The following is a 21,339-nucleotide window of genomic DNA, read 5'->3' as shown; positions in this document are numbered from 1 at the left end:
TCTTAAAACATGCAAATTTAAATAGGCTGAATCCCCAGATAATTCATTTTCATATATCTAAGTATTGAAGTATGTTGTTTATTCACCAAAAATCTGACCAAAGGATAATAGATCATTTATCACTTAAGAGGAAACTAAATATCATAATAGTTTATGAGGCCTGTCTTGTTTTTTAGTTTTCTATGTAGCAATTTGATTCCTTTCTTTTAAGAAACAAAGTGATTAGTTCTGCCTGTAAAGTCCTTACATAACTGAAGGGAAATAACTGTTTCAGAGCGGTGAAAACATGAATGAGAAAATACTTTAACCTATATTTAATGTCTGGTACACAGTGTTACTGTAACAGGCACACTGTCATTTGCTTTATTAACCTTCTTTCCTATTACGCTCAGCCTGGATATGTTTACAGCTTTGACTTGTGCCCTAGTTCCTGCCCCCTAGGATTTACAATGAAGTATTCAGACTTTTATACTGCACTGTTTCCATCAAGGCCTCCTGGATGTTCACACCAGTCCTTTACAAACAAGATGAGGAAGAATGAGATCTGTTTTCAAGAACAGTACTGTTTTATATAAAGAAAAGAGTGCATTTTAATCCGTTGTGTGTTAGAGTGAGGTGGAGAATGGAAGTGAGAAATGGGGCCCAAGTGGAATAATTATGTGTTTAAATAATACTTTACATACTACTTGCAAGTTACATGTCCTGAGTTCTGAGGTGGTTCTCCTGTGTAGCAAGAGCTTTCCTTTCTGCCACTGACATGATTCAAACAGTGCTCATCTCCACTTAATTTTTTTTCCAGATATTCATAATCATCCATAAAAATGGCGAAAAAACTTAATTCAGTGTCCTATGTTGCAATGTGTGCTGCTTCTGTTAGGCTTCATTAGTTTGTCCTCAGGTTATATGTGGCTTCCTCTGTTCACGTAGCAAATCTTTGAGCATCTGCTCTGCGTCCGGGGCCCTGGCCTGATGCTGGGGACTTGGCAGTAAGCGAGCACCATCAGCGGTCCCTTGCACTCCAGGAGTGTCAAGTGATGGTGGGGAGCAAGGCTGGGCTGTAGGACGAAGGCCGAGCTACAGGACTCGAACACGACCCTGCCCTCATAAGAGCTGAGGGCAGCTCCTTAGACTACTAAATCAGCAAGTCAGATTGAATTTGTAGAGAGATGACACAGGGCAGGGCGACGGAGACGGGGGGGATAGTGTGCGGTCTGCTCTCTGGGTTCCTCTCAAAGGGCCAGTTATAAAGGTGACCGGAAAGGCAGATGGTGTGGTTCTGCCGTGAGAATACAGCAAGGCCAACTATCCTGTGACTCTCCTACATTCTGTCCTCAGAAGTAATGGGAAGAAATGTTTTCATGATTGGTTTTGTCTGTTATTGGAACATCATTTTCTAAATGCAGTCAACTCAAACATGTGGATTAATGAACGGAAACCACAACATGAGTAGTCTAAAATATCAAATACTCCCAATATCATGCATGTATATATATTGATATTTATTTCTCAGTGAGTCTCCCTGGATCTGCGAATTTTTGGAATTCATTTTTTTTAAGATTGTATTTATTCATTCATGAGAGACACAAGAGAGAGGCAGAGAGACACAGGTAGAGGGAGAAGCAGGCTCCCTGTGGGGAGCCCGACGCAGGACTCGATCCTGGGACCCCGGGATCACACCCCCGAGTGATTTGCAGAAAGCAGAGCTTATTAACTGCTGAGTCCCTCAGGCGTCCCTGGAATTCATTTTAAAAGTGAAGCCATCAGAGTCAGGCCTGTTGGGCAGCCGTATATCTTAGCTGGAGAAACCTGGTCCACTGTCCTACTCGCCTTAGCCTTTGTGTGGCTCTGTACAGCGCCCTACTGTGTGCTGGAAACACTGCCGTCTACTCTTTTAATCACCATACTAGGTAGAGCCACTGCTTTTTTCTAATTGTGGTAAAATACATATGACATAAAATGTACCATTTTAACCTTTTTTTAAAAAGATTTTATTGGGATCCCTGGGTGGCGCAGCGGTTTGGCGCCTGCCTTTGGCCCAGGGCGCGATCCTGGAGACCCGGGATCGAATCCCACATCGGGCTCCCGGTGTATGGAGCCTGCTTCTCCCTCTGCCTGTGTCTCTGCCTCTCTCTCTCTCTCTCTCTCTCTCTCTCTGTGACTATCATAAATAAATAAATAAATAAAAATTTAAAAAAAAGATTTTATTAATTTGAGAGAGAGAGAGCACAAGCAGGGGGAGAGGCAGAAGGAGCGGGAGCAGCAGGCTCCCTACTGAGCAGGGATCCTAATGCAGGGTTCAATCCTGGGACCCTGGGATCATGACCCGAGCTAAAGACAGATGCTTAGCTGAGTGAGCCCCTCAGGTGCTCCCTGTTTTAACCATTTAAAGTGTACAGTTCAAAAAATAAAAAAATAAAAAAAAATAAAGTGTACAGTTCAGGGGCATTTAGTAATTCAGGAGCATTAATTCACAGTGTCATGCAACCATCACTGCTTTCTAGTTCCAGAACATATTCATCACCCCAAAAGTAAACCTGACACCATTAAACAGTCACTCCCCACTACCCTGGGACATCTTTCCTGCTCCTCGGTCCCTGGTCCCTGGTGCTTTCTGTCTCTGAACTTGCTTATTCTGAGTATTTCATATAAATGGAATCATACACTATGTAGCCTTTTGTGTCTGGCTTCTGTGATTCTGCGGTGTCTTTGACTGAGTCGTATTCCACTGCATGGGTATACGCAGTATCATGGACACTCGGCTTGTTTGCACCTCTGACTATTGTGAACAGTACCACTATGAACACTGGTGTACAAGTTTTTATTTGAACACCTGTTTTCAGTTCTTTTGGGTGTAAACCTAGGAGTGGAATTGCTGGGTCTTAAGATAATTCTAAGTTTAGCTTTTCGAGGAACTGCCAAATTTTTCACAATGGCTTTACCATTTTCAATATCCACCACAGAGGTATAAGAGTTGCAATTTTTCCACATCTTCACCAAAACTTACTTTGTTTTGTGTTGTCATAACCATTGTAGTGTGATGAAGTAGTATCTCATTGGGGCTGTGATTTGCGTCTCTCTGATGATTAATAACATTGAGTGTCTTTCCATGTCCTTGTCAGCCATTTTGTATACCTTGTTTATAGAAATACCTATACAAGTCATTTGCCTAGTTTTTAAGTGGATTATTTGTCTTTCTGTTGCAGAGCTCTAAGAGTTCCTTCTATATTCTAGATAATAGACCCCAACCAGATTTATGATTTGCATCTATTTTATCCCTTCTGTGAGTTGTCTTTTTATTCTCTTGGGAATATCCTTTTAAGCACAAAAGTTTTTGAAGTTGACAAAGGACAGTTAATCTATTTTTTTGTTGTTGCTTGTGCTTTTGGTGTCATATTTAAGAAATCATTGCCCAAGGGTTCCCTGGGGGGCTCAGCGGTTTAGCACCTGCCTGTAGCCCAGGGCATAACCCTGGAGTCCCGGGATCCGGTCCCGCATCAGACTCCCTGCATGGAGCCTGCTTCTCCCTCTGCCTGTGTCTCTGCCTCTCTCTGTGTGTCTCTCATTAATAAATAAATAAAATCTTTAAAAGGAAGAAAAAAAAAGAAATCATTGCCCAATCCAAGGTCATGAAGATTTACTCCTATGTTTTGTTCTAAGAGTTGTATAGTTTTTGCTTCTATAGTTAAATGTGTTATCCCTCTTGAGCTAATTTTTGTGTTTGGCAGTATAAGTTGTGTATAAGGCAATAGTCCGAGTTCTTTTTTTTTTTTTTTTAAGATTTTACTTATTTATTTGACAGAGAGGGAAAGCATAAGGGGGGGGGGGGGCAACAGGCAGAGAGAGAGGGAGAAGCAGCCTCCCCACTGAGCAGGGAGCCTAACAGGGCTCAATCCCAGGACTCTGAGATCATGTCCTGAGCCGAAGGCAGATACTTAACTGACGGGAGCCACCCAGATACCCCTAATATACACTTTACATGTTGATTTCAAAACTGTTATGGAGATGTCTTTTTTCCAAGCTAGTAAATCAAATTCCTAACTCAAACATAACATGTAGTTCTTGAGGATCTTCATTACAGAACCAAATTTAACTGAAATCAGACAACACCTGTCAGAAGTTAGTGTGAAATGGACAATCATGGAATGCAGAGCATTTGGGACATAAAAATACCAGGCTTTTCTCTATCAGAAAACAAAAAACAAAACTTATTTTGCTTCCTCCTTAAACAAGTTGTGTTTTTAACTTTCAGAAATGTCCCTTTATGATTAATTACAAAATAACTGACCTTACAGTGATGAGTGACTCCTCTCCATGGGGTCATCTGTGGTAGAAGAATTTGAGACATTGTTAATCCTTATGCTTATAAACTTTTTATCATGCTAGCTTTTTATAATTCTTAGTAATTAGATGAAGATGATAGCAAACACCTATGTAATGCTTACCATGTGACAAGGACTATCTTACAGATACAGACCGATGACATATATATGCGTTATATATGTATTCTGTATATATTATTTATGTCTGTATATATTATTTATGTGTGATATATATATAACATATATATATGTTTGAAATATGTCGTGTTATACTCTCAGCAACCATAAGAGGTGGAGGTTATTACCTGTATTTTACATATGAGGCACACAACAGGCAAAAATTATGTCTTAGGTACTATGGCTAGTAGATGGAGAATAGATTCAAACTCACATGATCTTAGCCCTTTGGGGCCTGCACTCTTAATCACAGGATTTTACAACTCATTGAGGACAAGGCCACTGTTCTTTGTACTCTTTGGAATCTTAGACTAAATAATGAGAATGATAGCAGAGCAGTTACTTCATAACTGATGCTGGGGCATCTTTCCAGACCAGAGACAAAGACTGACCAATCCACGTGAGGGACATGAAGGCACAGACATGGGTAGGAAGAAACACTGTGTTTCCCTTCTGTATGTTTATTGAATAGGGAGCCTCAGTTTGGGCTTTTGCCGTTTAGCCAATACTGCCAAGTCTGCTGATATAGAAAGAACAAACCAGAAAAGCTTAGTTGAGGAATCCTGGGGAGACCTGGGATTACAGCCACAATCACCTCTGCATCAGTTTCCTCATCTATAAAATGGGGAAGAGTACAGAGGGAGAGGGGAAGGAAGGAAACAATGAGCAAAAGAAGACATTCAATAACATTGTGTAAATTATTTTAAAAACTACACAACTGAAATCTCATTATACCTCATGATTCCACCTAAAATATGTGATCTTCGGGGTGCCTGGCTGGCTCGGTTGGTAGAACATGTGACTCTTGATCTCCAGGTCGTGAATTCAAGCCCGATGTTGAACATAGAGCTTACTTTAAAAAAAAAAAAAATGCGACCCTTATGACCGTTATTAAGCTTGTTTTTCTACAGAAGTATGCATGTTTCAGCAGAAGGCAACATTTGTGGGTTCAATCAAACTTAGTTGCCTGAGTGCTTCAGTTGTTTCTTAAGAACTTTTTTTTCTTATCACATGATTCAGTTGAGGCATCTGTTGCCCACCTGAAAGATCTCTTTGCTTTTGGTCCAAACTAGCATGTGCACTAAATGGCTAAGGTGATATTTGATGTCTGGTGATAAAAGTGTATAATCATGTTAGAAGAATTTTAAACAAGTGGAAATATTCCTTAGATTGCAAAACACAAATTCCTTTTCAAACTTGGACAAACTCTAAGGCAGATTGGCAGAGAGGGAGGCTGAAGGATGCTAACCAGTTAGAGCATAGTAGAAGATGTCATAGGAGTGGAATGGCCAAATCTAAAGGGCCACGCCAGTTTCCAAGCACCATGTGGTCTCATTTCCCAACAATGGGATTTGAACACAGCTGTGATGAACAAACTCCCTGCAGTATTTCTTTTTCTTTTCCTTAATTTTTACTCAGAATTAATGTCCTAGATTTGATTGGCCTATCTGACATATCGTGAGAACACCCAGGGAGCCAGTACTCTAACCAGTTAGTTGATTTATGGTGGTTAGACCATATCTAGAATATTATGTTTGCATTGTGGTGAGGAGGAGACACATCTTAAGATCATTAGCAAACAGATGGGATCAAAACTATGAACTCTGTTGAAATCCTCTTGTGAAGAGGTTTAAGGAACTGGAGGTTTCACGTGCAAAAAGAAAGGTAGTAGAAGAGGGGATGGGGACACAATTTGGGGACCTCTCTCCATGTCTGTGAGGTGCTGATGATGTGGAAAGTGAATTCAACTTGTTTTTTGTAACTCTAGAAAATAGAGTGTGACCTTTGTGTAACTCTTGAGCCTCTTCCATCTTAGTTGCCTCATTTGTGTCATCAGGGACTGGACTGTTTTCCAAAGGTTCCCCTGAGTGCTCAAGTCCTCTGACTAACCAGGTCCAGTGAGTGGGCTTCAACGGAAGGCAGGCTTCTCAAAGTGAGTTTCCTGTGTAAGAATGGAATGTTCCCGTGTTGTACTTACCAAAATAAATTTGACACAAGCCATACAAGTGATTTTAAATTTTCTAGAAATCCCATTTTAAAAAGAAAGGGGTAAAATTAGTTCCAATATATTTTATTTAATCCAATATGTTGAAAATGTCATTTCAATATGTAATTAGTCTAAAAACTGTTAATTTTTTCATACTAAAGCTTCATAACCTCTTTTATACCTGAACACATCTCAATCTGGACTAGCCATGTTTCAAGCAGTCCGTTGCCACCTGTGGCCACTGGCCCCCATCTTGGGCAGCGCAGCTTTGATGACCGAGTGAATGCTCACCACCTGTCAGACCCTAGTGAGAGGCTTTACATGCGACTCTTCATCCAGACCTTACTAAGGCCTCTGAGAGAGTCCCATTATATAAATGAAAAAACAGACTCATTGAGATTATATCATTTACACAAGTCGACACAATTATTAAGCAACAGGAGCCCCAAATGGATCTTAGATCTATCTGATCCCAGTGCCCTTAACCGTTAGGCGTACTGCAGTTCCCTGTCCTGAAACAGGGTGGTACTTGCATGCAAGATGTCTGGGGTGGAACTTTGGCCGTGAATTCCACAGGCTTGACATAAAGTAGAATTACAAGAGAAAGACACAGTATAGGCAGTTTGTCCTTGAGCAACTCCGTAACAAACAAACATTTTTGGTCCCTGGCAGGGCATGCTTTAGTAACCCTAGTCATTTTGGTCATCAGTCCCTCTCTAGAGAGATGAGCTGGGAGCTTCCTGGAAAAATATATCATAAGTAGTTCCTAGAATATTATTTCAAATATGAAACCATGACTGTGTTTACATTTTTTAAATCATACAGTCCTTTAATTTCTAGCTATTTGATACGTTAACGGTGATTGGAAAAGGAAGTGGCGTGAGGAGGAAACAAGACCTGGCTCTCGGGATCCCTGGGTGGCGCAGCGGTTTAGCGCCTGCCTTTGGCCCAGGGCGCGATCCTGGAGACCCGGGATCAAATCCCACGTCGGGCTCCCGGTGCATGGAGCCTGCTTCTCCCTCTGCCTGTGTCTCTGCCTCTCTCTCTCTGTGACTATCATAAATAAATAAAAATTAAAAAAAAAAAAAAAAAAAAGACCTGGCTCTCTAAGCTACAGCCATCTTAGGAACAGTGCCTTCTCCTACACCGCTATATTTAGCTGCGTGTCCACCTCACTCTCGGGGGAAGTGTTCAGACATTCCCAGACAGCCTGTAAATCCCCAGCAGTGAAAGGCCATGGGTCAGAGGAAATGGCTGTGATCATTCTTCTCCTACAGACCTGCAGTAAATAAGAAATGACAAAAACAATGTCTACTACAGATGGTTTATTGGATTTTATCCTATTTTCAAAAATAACATATTTGGAATGAACTCTGAGGGTTTCCTCTGTCATTTGCCCCAATGCTTCAAACCATGAACAATGTTTTATTTTCATTTTCCCATATTCATACTGTGTGAACATTTCCTGCTATAGATAAGGAAGAAATACATCACCCAGTGATGTCACACAGTGCCTTTGAAAGAAATGATGTTAAGTACAACAGGGCAGCAAGAACAGTGAAACGTCAGTCATCGATTAGACCTGTTTATAACTTAAAGCAGCTTCTGTTTATATCTCTGTTTTTTAGAAAGGAAGATTCATCCAATAATAATTTTCCCACTCATGTAAAAATACACAGACTTGACCCTTCTCCTTTTATGCTGAAATCTTTTCACATTATTACATAACCCGATCTTTGAATAGGAAGGGGTGGCTGATTGCCATGAAGGATACATATGAAAAAGTATTGTGGTTTTAGCACTTCCAGTGGAGTTTCCTAGCTGCTTACATTTTAAGAGCCCTTCTTGTGCCTTCTGCCCCCTTAAGACAAGGATGCAAGCCAGTTGTTAGCTCCTCTATCAGACCTGAGGGTTGAACACCATCCACCTAGTTGCTGTGTCCACCGGCTTCCAAAGCCCCCACTGCCCATCTGGGACTGCTGCTCCCACTGGCCTTCAAACTGTTTCTTGACTTTCTCAGACCAGGAAAAATAACAGTTGGACTGGTTCCAAGAGGCTTATGATGTATTAAACAGGTTCAGAAGCTTAGATGTTATTAGTAAGGTCAGGAAAGTTGGGAGGGTACCAGGTAACATTGCTGTATTCTCTGCAGGAGCACGTCCTATCAGCAGCCCTTGTCCTTCCTGCTCATCAAAAGTAGCCCAGTTTAAAAAGAAGAAAAAGTATTTAGAGAATGAATCTAATGACATACTTGTCCCCGTGTTACCCATAGCATATTCCCACAACATGAGGTATGTAAAACCCGGACTTCGATTGCCAGGCATTCACAAACTTGCAGGAGCCTCCAGCAGATGTGAATTTCCTATAGACTGTTTCACTTTAAGGGATCATCTTTGAAGCTCCACTTTTGCGTGTGTTTGTGCAGCACATATAAAGACACATAGGGAGGAAGCCGACTGTTGTGCATAGGACTGCTGTCTGAAAGTCTGTCTCTTCTCAATTTTCTAAGGACCAAAAAGCTAATCATTGATGTGATCCGGAACCAACCAGGGAACACGTTGACAGAAATCTTGGAGACACCAGCAACTACACAACAGGTAATTGGCCTTTGAGTGTAAAATAATAAGTACCATGTATATGAATTAACTTTATTAATCTTCATGTCCAGTGGTTACTATGATCGCACAGTGTAACCGACATGGTTTGGAAGTAAGGAAATTTATCTGTTACTCTGGCCAGCTGGATTCAGTCATAAATGTAAAGTCCCTATAATAGGAATGAAATATAAAATGCAGCACCAAATTTATGCCGAATGTAATTTTGTCCTAGACTAGGAAGATAGCTCTGGGTCTTTTAAAGCCTCTGAATGTTTATTATAAAGTTTATCATACAGTCGGTAAGCAAATAAGGCAGTTAAGAGATAGTTCTGGTCAATAGGATGTAAAAAACTACCTTTCACTTGAAACAGGTGTCTTACACATTAAAACTCTTCCAAATGTTTCAGAAGCAAATGTCTTGAGTCCATCAGGTCAGAGCACCATTATCATGGTGTAAGTTACTAAAGGTTCATAACAATCTTGCATTAAAGTTGTTACCAACATCTTTTAAAATGCATCTTGTTTATGTAGTTCATTCTAAATTAACTAACTGCTATTGTTTTAATATCAACAATTGCCACTTGGTTAACATAAGTTAATAAAATTATATAATTTGGTATATATATAATTCTTAGCAGAGCTACACATAATTTTCCTGAATCATTCTTTAAAAAAAGAAAAAAAGATTTATTTGTTTATTTGAGAGAGAATGAAAGAAGAGCATAAGTGAGGAAAGGGACCAAAGCAGAAGGAGAGGGAAAGAGAATCCTCAAGCAAACTGCTGAGCATAGAGCCTAATGTGGAGCTCAATCCCATGATCCTGTGATCGTGAGCTGAATGGAAATCAAGAGTTGGATGCCCCATCCCTGAATCATTCTTCATCTAATTGGTTGCCAAGAAATGATTGTCCATTTTTAATTTAAAAAATACATAGAATGAAACTTCAGGTTATCTGATGTTTGTTACATGTGAATATTTTTAAGCAATGTGAGTGGAATATCCTACTAATTTAGTAAAAGAATTTTAGTCCTTATTGAATATTTAATTTTTCCCCTAATATAGCATAGTCACTAAGAATGCAGACTTCCAAGACAGTATAGTCCTGTACCTCCTGGCTGTGTAATTCTAGGCACTTAAAAGCATTTCTGTGCCTCAGTTTCCTCAACCACAAAATGGGAATAATAATAGTGCTTCATTCACAGCAAGAACAAATGATTTAAAACATGTTAAGTGGGTAGAATAATAACTGGCACATACTAGGTGTTCAATGAGATATTAAGTACTGCAATTACTATTGCTGACCGCTGACCTGGTAACCCCTTCCTTTGTACGTGACACTGATCGCTCTGCCATCTAATAACATTTGTATCCTTAGACTTTATATTGTGTCAGCCAGTTGTCTAATAAAATGAAATGGGAAGATCACCAGTCTCCTTTTATTACTTGTTTGGTTGGGTTTTTTTTTTTTAACAACCTGTCCTATTTTCCTCATTCATTCATTTACTAATCATTTATTTGGGAGCTTAGTATGACCTAAAATATCCCTATTCCCTTTGACTCAAAGAAGCCTTGCAGGTTTTTCAGAGTTGGTAGTTTGAGAATTAGTCTCTAATTAAAATAAAGTCTCTACCTTCATGGCTTACCAGTCTCCATAAATATGGCTGATGTGTGAGAGTTCAGTTGGGTTCTGGATGTTCAGGGTGTTCTCATTAGCTGTTTTAATAAATAATGTAATTTTAGTTTCATCAACTGAACTATCCAGAAATTACAAAATAATCAGTTGTCCACTGTACTTTCAGTGCACTAAAGTAGCCATCAAGAATTTTGCTCAAAGTAGGCCTGCCACCACTGTTGTATTTCTCAAAAAAGATGAAATAACCCCTTCCCAAAGACCTCCTTCAAAAATCCATGAAGAACATAAGCGGATTCTGGTCGTTGGACTCTGACTTGAGGATTTCTTTTATTTTGACATTAACTTACCTTATACAGGTTACAAACTTGTGAGACTAGGGAATCAGAAGTCAACATCTTGATATTCTCTTTTCAGGAAACAGATCATGCCAAAGATATGGTGAGCCGTGCAATTATAGATTCCCAGGCTCCAGAAGAAATGAAACATAGTCAGTCTATGGTTGAAGATGCACAGCTACCCCTAGAGCAAAAGAAGAGGAAAATCCAGAGGAATCTTCGGACATTGGAACAAACTGGACATGTGTCATCCAAAAATAAATACCAAGACATTCTCAATGAGATTGCCAAGGTTTTTAGAAATAATATTCTTCCTCCTTCTTAGTAGACATTTGCTAATCATTGGTCACATGCTAGGCACTCTCTCAGGTAACATTACAGACTCATAATTGTATTACCATGGTCACCATTAGAGATTTTCAAAGGTTTTAGAGCCATTGATGGCTTTTGATAGAGAAAAATCACAACTTCCCAAGTCATTAGGACATTGGACACATGCCAGAAATAAATGCTCAGGAAATGTAATAGACAAGTTTCATCTATATCTTTAAACAATACCTACTAAGTTTGGGTTTGTTTGTTTGAAGATTTTATGTTTAGTAATCTCTACACCCATCGTGGGGCTCAAACCTACAACCCGAGATCAAGAGTTGCATGCTCTACCAACTGAGCCAGCCAGGCACCACAATACTTACTGGTTTTAAAAATGATGCCTTTTTGGGGATCCCTGGGTGGCTCGGCAGTTTAGCGCCTGCCTCTGGCCCAGGACGTGATCCTGGAGAACCGGGATCGAGTCTCGCATCAAGCTCCCTGCATGGAGCCTGCTTCTCCCTCTGCCTGTGTCTCTGCCTCTCTTTCTCTCTGTGTCTCTCATGAATAAATAAAATCTTTAAAAATAAATAAATAAATAAAAATGACACTTTTTTTTTTTAAGATTTATTCATCCATTCATGAGAGACACAGAGAGAGAGAGCCAGAAACACAGGGAGAAGCAGGCTCCATGATGGGAGCCCAATGTAGGACTCGATCCCAGGACCATGGGATCATGTCCTGAGCCAAAAGGCAGACGCTCAACCTCTGAGCCATCTAAGCGTCCCAAAAAATGACACTTTCATAAAAGTTATCTCTTGTTAGTTGGCATTTACTCCAATTGCTCTTAGGACCTGCCACCAAGATACTAACTCTATGTCCCTGAGAATGTGCCTCTGAGCAGTTAAGCCTAAATTAGGTTAACCCTTAACTTAAAACTTCAAGGGTGCTTTCTGTTTTCTCATACTTTTACAGTTGGGAAACATCCTGAGAAAAGGATCTCAAATTAGTGTGAGGAAACATCACAGGAAATGGCTGAGATCTGTTTGCCAAGGATAAGGAAGTATATATCTGTGTCAAATGGACATTTCATTGTTTTTATCCAAATATGCAAGTTAAAATGGGTCTGGAGGTTAAAGGCAGTTAAGTGATCAGGAAAAAAAGGAAATGTTCTTACCTTCTTTGTGAAAAACCAACTCCACTTCTTTCTTCCATGGAAAGTTATGGTCACTTCTAGCAGCAGGCTTCTTCCTTCTAGCTTAAGTGACTCAAGGGAAGTCACATTTCTTTCCATAGCTCAGAGGTGGAAAATATTTCTCTTTGGGAATTAGTAGAGAAATTAATGCTTTTTCCTTAAAAAAAAAATAATAATGAAGGCATCCTCCAGAAAGATTCTGTTTAGTGAAGAATTTTTACTTATGCGTGTGTGCCTTTCTGACTGAATTCCTAGAGGAATGTGTTGTAATTTGCCCACATGAGGAAAATCATATTAAACAAGAACTGTTTTCTTAAATGAAACATTTTTATGATTTGCCAGTTAGAATGACAAATTTTATGTCCATGAGTTTGAATATAGCATAGTTCCTGTCGATTGTGAGCAGTTTGGACAACTTAATGTTCTACGAACTCTATTTAAATCCAAGAAATAGGGAAGCCTGGGTGGCTCAGCAGTTTAGTGCTGCCTTCAGCCCAGGGCGTGATCCTGGAGACCCAGGATCGAGTCCCGCGTCAGGCTCCCTGTATGGAGCCTGCTTCTCCCTCTGCCTGTGTCTCTGCCTCTCTCTCTCTCTCTCTCTCTCTCTCTGTCTCTCATGAATAAAAAAATAAAATCTTTGGAAAAAAAAAAGAATGGAACTTAAAAAATAGATATAGATATAGATATAGATATAGATATCTATATATCTATATATATCTCCAAGGAATAGTTACCAAGGTTAAGTCTTTCCAATCAGTCTTGAGAGCTCAGGTGTTTTTCACAAACCTTGAGAAATATTTCCCAGATTAAAAGTGCATTTTTTTTTTACTTATTTCTAAAATGAATGCATTGATTACATGTAAAGTATTCTTCAAAATGGAATGTTCTGAAGAAATTGGGAAAGTCTTCCTTATGCCCCTTGTAAAACACTATTTTTTCTTAAATTAATTGTATGATTATGGGCAGCCCGGGTGGCTCAGTGGTTTAGCGCCGCCTTCAGCCCAGGGTGTGATCCTGGGGTCCCAGGATCGAGTCCCACATTGGGCTCCCTGCATGGAGCCTGCTTCTCCCTCTGCTTGTGTCTCTGCCTCTCTCTCTGTTTCTCTCATGAGAAATAAAATCTCTCATGAATAAATAAAATCTTAAAAAAATTAATTGTATGGTTATTCTAAAAATCCTTCCGTGCTTTTCCATCAAGAAAAAAACAAACCTTAGCAACTCTGTTAAAGTGAAATATGGACTCTTCTAGTCTGAGTAAGCGAGGATGGGAGGGCACTTTAGTAATCAGAGATTAAGGTCACCAAGGAAAGCTACCAATAGTCACAAACATTGATTTCATAGTCCACATTATTCTTGTCCCACATTAGCAACATCATAAAGTAAACTTCTTAAATCTTGTATCATAGCATTTACTTGTTCTTTTAGGACATTCGAAATCAAAGACTACATCGTAAGCTTCGAAAAGCTGAACTGGCAAAACTTCAGCAGACCCTGAAGGCGCTTAATGAGAAGGCGGCATTTTATGAAGAACAAATTAATTATTATGACACCTACATAAAGACTTGTGTGGACAACTTAAAAAGAAGGTAAGTTAAAATCATATATCCATTTGCTTTATATGGGTGTCAGTTCTTTTACAATCCTGGACAATAGGGCTTGAAGCAAAATTTTGCTTTATTTTACAACCAAAAACTTGAATCTCAATCTCAATTTTGTGATTTGCCGCCGTGACCTAATAAATCAGAAGTCGGGATGCCTGGGTGGCTCAGCCGTTAAATATCTGCCTTCAGCTCATGATCCCAGTCCTGGGTTCAAGCTCCACATCGGGCTTCCTGCATGGAGCCTGCTTCTCCCCCTGCCTGTGTGCCTCTCTCTATGTGTCTCTCATGAATAAATAAATAAAATCTTAAAAAAAAAAAAAAAAAGCAGAAGTCCATTTAGAAACTTTTTAATTGCCTACCAGCTTGGAATTGAAGTAGCTCAATCTGTTGTATTTTAAGCAAGTACCTTTAACACTTGGGGAAGCACTCTCTTTTTTCCTTTTGTCTTTTTTAGTAATAGGTGTCTTTGAACACTGTGATGGAAAAATTAAAGCTACTCTTGTTTTTTGAATATTTACAATAAACAATATTAGATAACCCCAAGTATTTCCTAATAGCGGGATGCAGCCTCATGATTTAAAATTGCTTAGTGGGGCACCTGGGTGGCTCAGTCAGTTAAGCATCTGACTCTTGATTTCAGCTCAGGTCATGATCTCAAGGTCATGAGATAGAGCCTACATCCGGCTCTTCTACGTTGAGAGTGTGCTTGAGGTTCTCTCTCTTTCCTCTGCCCCTCACTTACTAACTCCCCCTTACTAACTCCCTCAAGCGTGCTCTCTCTGTCTCTCTCAAATAAATTTTAAAGACTTTAAAATTGCCTAGTAGTTTTAAAAAATTATTATTGACATAAATGACAAAATTTGGCGGTTTCCTATTACCCATTAGCATCCATATTACAGATTTTTTATACACAGTGTAGCCACTTTTAATGAGTATTCTTTGCTCATAATTGTTCTTACTTAGACTAAGGTCAATACTAACTGAATTTTAATTACCCATATAAATATGTAATGCGGTATTTTCATGTAATCCATGTAGTCAAATTGAGAGTAGGAAATGGTGCTATACAGAAAAATCAATTGCATTAATCATAGAAGATTTGATGAAGGAAAATAACCAAATTTAAACAGATCCATTTGGGCCCCACTAGTTCTGAATTTTAATTCATTTGCTTGCAGCATATAAATTATTTTTTCTCTGTTCCTGGGAGGAAGAAGTTGATCAAGCTAATAATACCCAGTAGAGGGAAAGAAAAAAAAATACCCAGTAGAGGGGATCCCTGGGTGGCTCAGTGGTTTAGTGCCTGCCTTTGGCCCCAGGGCATGATCCTGGAGTCCCAGGACCAAGAGCCCCACATCGGGTTCCCTGCATGGAGCCTGCTTCTCCCTCTGCCTGTCTCTCTCTCTCTCTCTCTCTCTCTCTCTCTCTCTCTGTCTCTCATGAATAAACAAATAAAATCTTTTAAAAAAATACAAAGTAGAAATAAGGTTGTTCGAGGGGGTGGTTACATATTTATTGCAACTACTTGAAGACATTTTATAAGCTCTGCAGTTAGGTGAGCTGGATTTGCATTCTAATTTCCTGTTACATTGTGTGATCTGTGACCCAGCCCAGTGAACTTCTCTGGAACTTCAATTTTCTCATCTTTAAGGTGGCAATAAGAGTACCAGCTTCACCAGCATTGTCATGAGAGCTAAATGAAACAATGAGAAAGGAATTTATTTCAAAGCAACGTGAGGCAATTTGCAAATTTGCAAACGTGAGGCAATATTCATAAGGTACTTAGAACATTGCTGGCCCGCATAGTATTTATTAAATAAACTAATGAAGTCTTAGTAATACTTTTCCTTAGGAGTATGCAAGCTTGTTTTAATGAATGAAAGCTGCTTGCAGAATAACTTAATATAACCACTTAGTTCGGATGCCTGAGAAAATAGAGTCTGGGACGCCGGAGTGGCTCAGTGGTTAAGTGCCTGCCTTCAGCTCAGGGCGTGATTCTGGAGTCTCGGGATCAAGTCCCACATTGGGCTCCCTGTATGGAGCCTGCTTCTCCCTCTGCCTATGTCTCTGCCTCTGTGTGTGTGTGTCTCTCATAAATAAATAAATAAATAAATAAATAAATAAATAAATAAATAAATAAATAAATAAAATCTTTTAAAAAAAGAAATATATTAGTCTGTCATTCAAACTAAAGTCACTTTGAAAATAGCTTTCTCTTATAACTTCAGCAGTGAGGTTTTATGGTCTAGGGAAAATTGTCACCTACTATCACAAAATAGAAAGTTTCATATTCAGTGCAGTGGGGACCAAGTGTGGACAATGGTGAACACACTGGGCATGGTTGTCGCACCTCCAGAAACATCTGAGTTTGCCATCATGACAACAGACTGTTTATTCTTATTTTGTCAGAAATGCACGAAGATCAATTAAACTAGATGGAAAAGGAGAACCCAAAGGGGCGAAGAGATCTAAGCCGGTGAGGTACACAGCAGCAAAGCTGCATGAGAAAGGAGTCCTCCTGGGGATAGATGACCTTCAGACCAACCAGTGAGTGTGATTTGGAATCTGCACATAACACAAGTCCCCTCTAATCACTCCCATAAAAATCTGACTCACTTCTCTTTGGTTTCCCGTGGCCTTTGAAGAGAGCTTCATTTGGTCTATCAAGGCTTACCCTTGATTACATATGACGGGGGGAAATACCATGTATTGTAATCTCTAGTCTTCCCATCAGACCCGAGCATCTGGAGCTGCAGATCATAGGAAGTGCTGAGCAGGTCATTGTGTTTGCCATGGCTAGTCTGGTGCTTTTGGATTTGCCAGCCTCCCCTTTCCCACCAGAAGAACTGAGTCATATCAGTCGGTTGAGTGTCTGACTCTTGATCTCGGCTCAGGTTTTGATCTCAGGGTCGTGAGTGTAGGACCCACACTGGGCTCCACTTTGGGCATGGAGCCTACTTTAAATTAAAATAAGATTAAATTAGCTTCTCAGCAGTATATGTCAATAGTTAATTCTCATTTTTTATGAACCTTCTATTTCCAACTATATTTTATGCTCTTTAAGAACCAGGACCAAAAAAAAAAAAAAAAAAAAAAAAAAAACAAGGACCATATTTTAATAGCATTTTTTTTGTAAAGTACCTACTTCAGTGCTCTCAGCTACAGTCCCAACAAGAGCTATCAAACCTAGTTTTAGTGAGCAGAGTGAGGATTTTCCCAGTGAAACTTTCATTAAGCATGGTAATTAAAAATTCCTTTAACTTGTTTCAGCTTTACACATATATTTGCAATATATTTACACATATATTTGCAATTCCATGTGTTCCTTTCTTCATTAGGTTTAAAAATGTTACTTTTGATATCGTATCTACTGAAGATGTGGGCATCTTTGATGTCAGATCAAAATTCCTTGGTGTTGACATGGAAAAGGTACAGCTCAATATTCAGGTAAGCTGAGATTTCTGCAAAGTGGGGTTGAGTTTTAGAATGTGTGTCATTTGTGCCTCCCCGGCTTCAACTCTTAGTAACAGTGAGGTTCACCAGAAGACCACTGCAAGTCTTAATTGCCAATATTAGCTTTTTAAGCATTGATTTCTTTAAAGTCTAATTTTTCAAAATATTGGAAATGGAAATGCTTTGAGATGGCAAACCATAGTGGTCAGTGTTTCTAAGCCATGTTTCCATTTTGAAGCTTAGAGGGCAAAAATAGTATAAAAGTATTCAGAGCTATTAAGGCTGGAAAGTTTTCTTTTTTTTTTTTTTAATTTTTATTTATTTATGATAGTCACACAGAGAGAGAGGCAGAGACATAGGCAGAGGGAGAAGGAGGCTCCATGCACCAGGAGCCCGACATGGGATGCGATCCCGGGTCTCCAGGATCGCGCCCTGGACCAAAGGCAGGCGCCAAACGTCTGCGCCACCCAGGGATCCCCAGAAAGTTTTCTTTTATTAGAAACTTGGATTTCTTTCTAAGACTACATATGCGCAGGATTGGAACTTTCCTGACCCCATTTCTCCTTCTCTCCCCTTCTTAGAATCATTTTAACATTAATGTATTAAATCTGTTAAATGCATAGGGGGCACCTGGGTAGCTCAGTCTGTTGAGTGGCCAACTCTTGGTTTGGTCTCAGGTCCTAATCTCACGGGTCGTGGTATAGAGCTCTGTGCTCAGTGCTGAGTATGCTTCGGATTCTCTCTCCCTCCTGCCCACTTGTACACGCTCTCTCTCTCTGTCTCTCTCTCTGTCTCTCTCTCTCTCTCAAATAAATACATAAATGAAATCTTAAAAAAAATCTCTGGGTGCCTGGGTGACTCAGTCAGGTAAGCATCTACCTTTGGCTCAGGTCATGATTCCGGGGTCCTGGGATTGAACCCCATGTCGGGCTCCCTACTCAGGGAGGAGTCTGCTTCTCCCTCTGCTCCTCACTCTGCTTATGCTTGCTCCCTCTCTGTCAAATAAAGAAATAAAATCTTTTTAAAAAGTTCTCTCCCCTCTGCCTGTTTGCACGTGCACTCTCTCCCTCTCTCTTTCCTTCTAAAATGAATAAATCCTTTTTAAAAATATCCGTTAAATGCTTAGGATGCTAGGAATGAAAGACATTGTGCAAAATAGTTATCTATAAGTAGAAAAATGGTGTCTGCAGTCTGAATTATTGCCTTTTTCCCAGAAGAACCACATTTAAACCAAATATACTTGAACAGAAACTGACACATCCAGTTTGTGTGTCCAAAAACCACCACAACCACAGAAAATGAAACGTTTATCTACTCCCAACCTCTTCTTAATCCTTAGCTAGAAGTGCTTAAATGAAGTATTTGGGTTTTCCTTTTTCATTAAAGAGATTTTTAAATGGAAATAACACCTATTTATGTGGGTCCCAAATTACTTGTAAAATGGTTCCCAGATATTCTGTATGGATCTACACAAACCATCTTGATGAGCCACCGTCAGGGACAAGTTCTAGCCTCACTGCCTGCTGAGCCTGTGCCAAGAGCCCTGAAATGACTTCCCCTTCCTAGAAGCAGATGCCAATCCCTACTTTTCTATTTAGCATTCCTTGTGGCTTAAAAAGAAAAATTAGAACTAAATGAATAGAATAAGGCCATTGAGATAATGGAGTCAATTAGAGTCCAGAGAGAAAATGAAAGATAATGCGTAATTATGAAAAGTATACATAAGTACACAGTATTGTTTTCTACCTTATTTTGTCACTAAATGTATCCATCTAACAATTTAACTGAAAAGCTTGAATTACCCTATGTACCATTTAGACAAATATGGGAAGAGAAAATGTGCTCCAAGTGATGTGCCTTTGTTAGTCATTCTTCTCTAGAAGTGGCAAAGACATCTCATGTAAATGTCAAGAAGGAAATGACCCGAGGCCAATCAACATCAACCGGACAGATGAATTCTAAGTGACTGGGAGACACCTGTTCAGAGAGGTCTCAGGAACCCCATGGGACTTCCTTTGAACAGTGGTGCAAATATCAAGCTTCACTTGCTCCTTTGTTAGGGATTCAGTCAGTATGCAGTAGGATTAGCTATTCATGCCTTTCCTCTATACACATAATTGATTGTGAACTGTCATTCCTTAGCTGCATACAGGTGGCTAACCATGCCCCAGATTTTTCAAGTCATTAACATATCACCAGGGCTAGCTATGTAATTTGCAGGGCTTGACACAAAATGAAAACATACAGTTCCTTATTCAGAATTATTAAGAATTTCAAGATGGTAACAGCAGAGCATTAAACTAAATGCAGGGCCCACTGCTCATGTTACCTTGCACAATTTAAATGACCCAGTAGCCAGCCCTGCACCTAATAACTAATAAAGCCAGACTTCTGCCTATACATTGGCCTTTAGACAATTATATTATCCCATGAATTACCAAAGAGGACGAGATGGCCAGGTCTCTAAGTGTGAGACAGGACTGGAGGTAAGTAATCCTCAAGTGAGACAGTCAGACCACAATACCATCATCACGTGGGAACTTAAAATGCAGATTCTTGGGCCCTGCCCCAGGGCTACCATGTGAAAGCATCCAGTGGGTGACACCCAGCAATCTCGGTTGTAACTACCTGTGGTTTTTAACTGGGTGATTTTGGTGCACACTCCGTAGTTAGGTCAACTGAATCTTATTTTTGTTGACAGATTCTTCTAGAATGTTTTTTTGAAATGTACAAAATGTCAAATGTGAGATTTAATGATGATCTTCCTCATTTCAGGATTTACTTCAGATGCAGTATGAAGGAGTAGCTGTAATGAAAATGTTTGATAAGGTTAAAGTGAATGTGAACCTTCTCATATACCTGCTGAACAAGAAGTTCTATGGAAAGTGAAGTGCCCGCAGAAACTTGATGGGATCTGTATCACCTGGATTAAGGAATGAATCTGTTTAATATTTTTGTTGTTAAACATGATTGAAATCACTGCTTAGAAATGTGTGATTTTTAAAAAAACAAAAACAAAACAAAAACGACCAAAACTTCTGAAGAATGTACCCATGTGCCTTTTTTGATAATCTGATAGTATGGTGGAGTAACACAAAACAATGAATTCATGTAAACACCTCCACATTATATTGTGGTATAGGTATTCTGATTTAAAACTTTGGACATTGTGTGATCTGTTTTAAAAAGTAGGGAGAAGATAAATTTAGCTGCCTAGAGACAAATCTGTAAACCTATTTTCCTATGAAAAAAATTTTAAATGTCCCATTTGAATAATGTAATTCTTCATAGATTTTTTTTAATCTATGGAGAAATGGAAACCTAATTATTTTTAATGAATTACTTACACAGATACTTAGTTCTAAGCCCTATCTTCTGGGAGTTACCAATTTTAAAGAACTTTTGTGCAATTCAAAATGAAGTTTTTATAAGTAATTGAAAGTGGTAATACAATAACACTTTCTGTATAAAAGTATATATTTTATGTGATTTATTCCTACTAAATGAAGTGCACTACTGCCTCATTAAAGACTCTTGTTCCCAGAGCCTTTAAGTGACTAAGGAACACCACGGTAGCGATCTTAAGCCCCGCCTCCACCCCTCACAGTTTATTTGAATACTAAATTGTGCCTCTCAATTTTTTGTAATGCAATAAAATCAGTATCTAGATGGTTTTTAAATGTATCCTTTGAAAATTGTTTTATGTAAAATAAATGTTACTGAATTATATGAA

At 39.3% G+C, this 21,339-nt stretch overlaps 1 protein-coding gene across 2 annotated transcripts in view; it reads left to right on the top strand.

Annotated features, from left to right (window-relative positions):
- The window catches only part of IQGAP2 (IQ motif containing GTPase activating protein 2), a 287,444-nt gene extending 266,105 nt beyond the window's left edge, over positions 1-21,339 (top strand). For both annotated transcript variants that reach the window (XM_038532513.1, XM_038532512.1), the window contains 6 exons: positions 8,993-9,080; positions 11,128-11,340; positions 13,978-14,138; positions 16,563-16,700; positions 17,492-17,600; positions 20,382-21,339. In XM_038532513.1, coding sequence (XP_038388441.1) covers positions 8,993-9,080; positions 11,128-11,340; positions 13,978-14,138; positions 16,563-16,700; positions 17,492-17,600; positions 20,382-20,495 — 823 coding nt within the window. In that variant the 3' untranslated portion in view covers positions 20,496-21,339. The remainder of the gene's footprint in view (positions 1-8,992; positions 9,081-11,127; positions 11,341-13,977; positions 14,139-16,562; positions 16,701-17,491; positions 17,601-20,381) is intronic.

This window comes from Canis lupus, chromosome 3 (assembly GCF_011100685.1).
Source record: "Canis lupus familiaris isolate Mischka breed German Shepherd chromosome 3, alternate assembly UU_Cfam_GSD_1.0, whole genome shotgun sequence".
NCBI lineage: Eukaryota > Metazoa > Chordata > Mammalia > Carnivora > Canidae > Canis > Canis lupus.
Note: the sequence above shows the minus strand (reverse complement) of the source record. Positions and strands in the feature narration are given on the sequence as shown.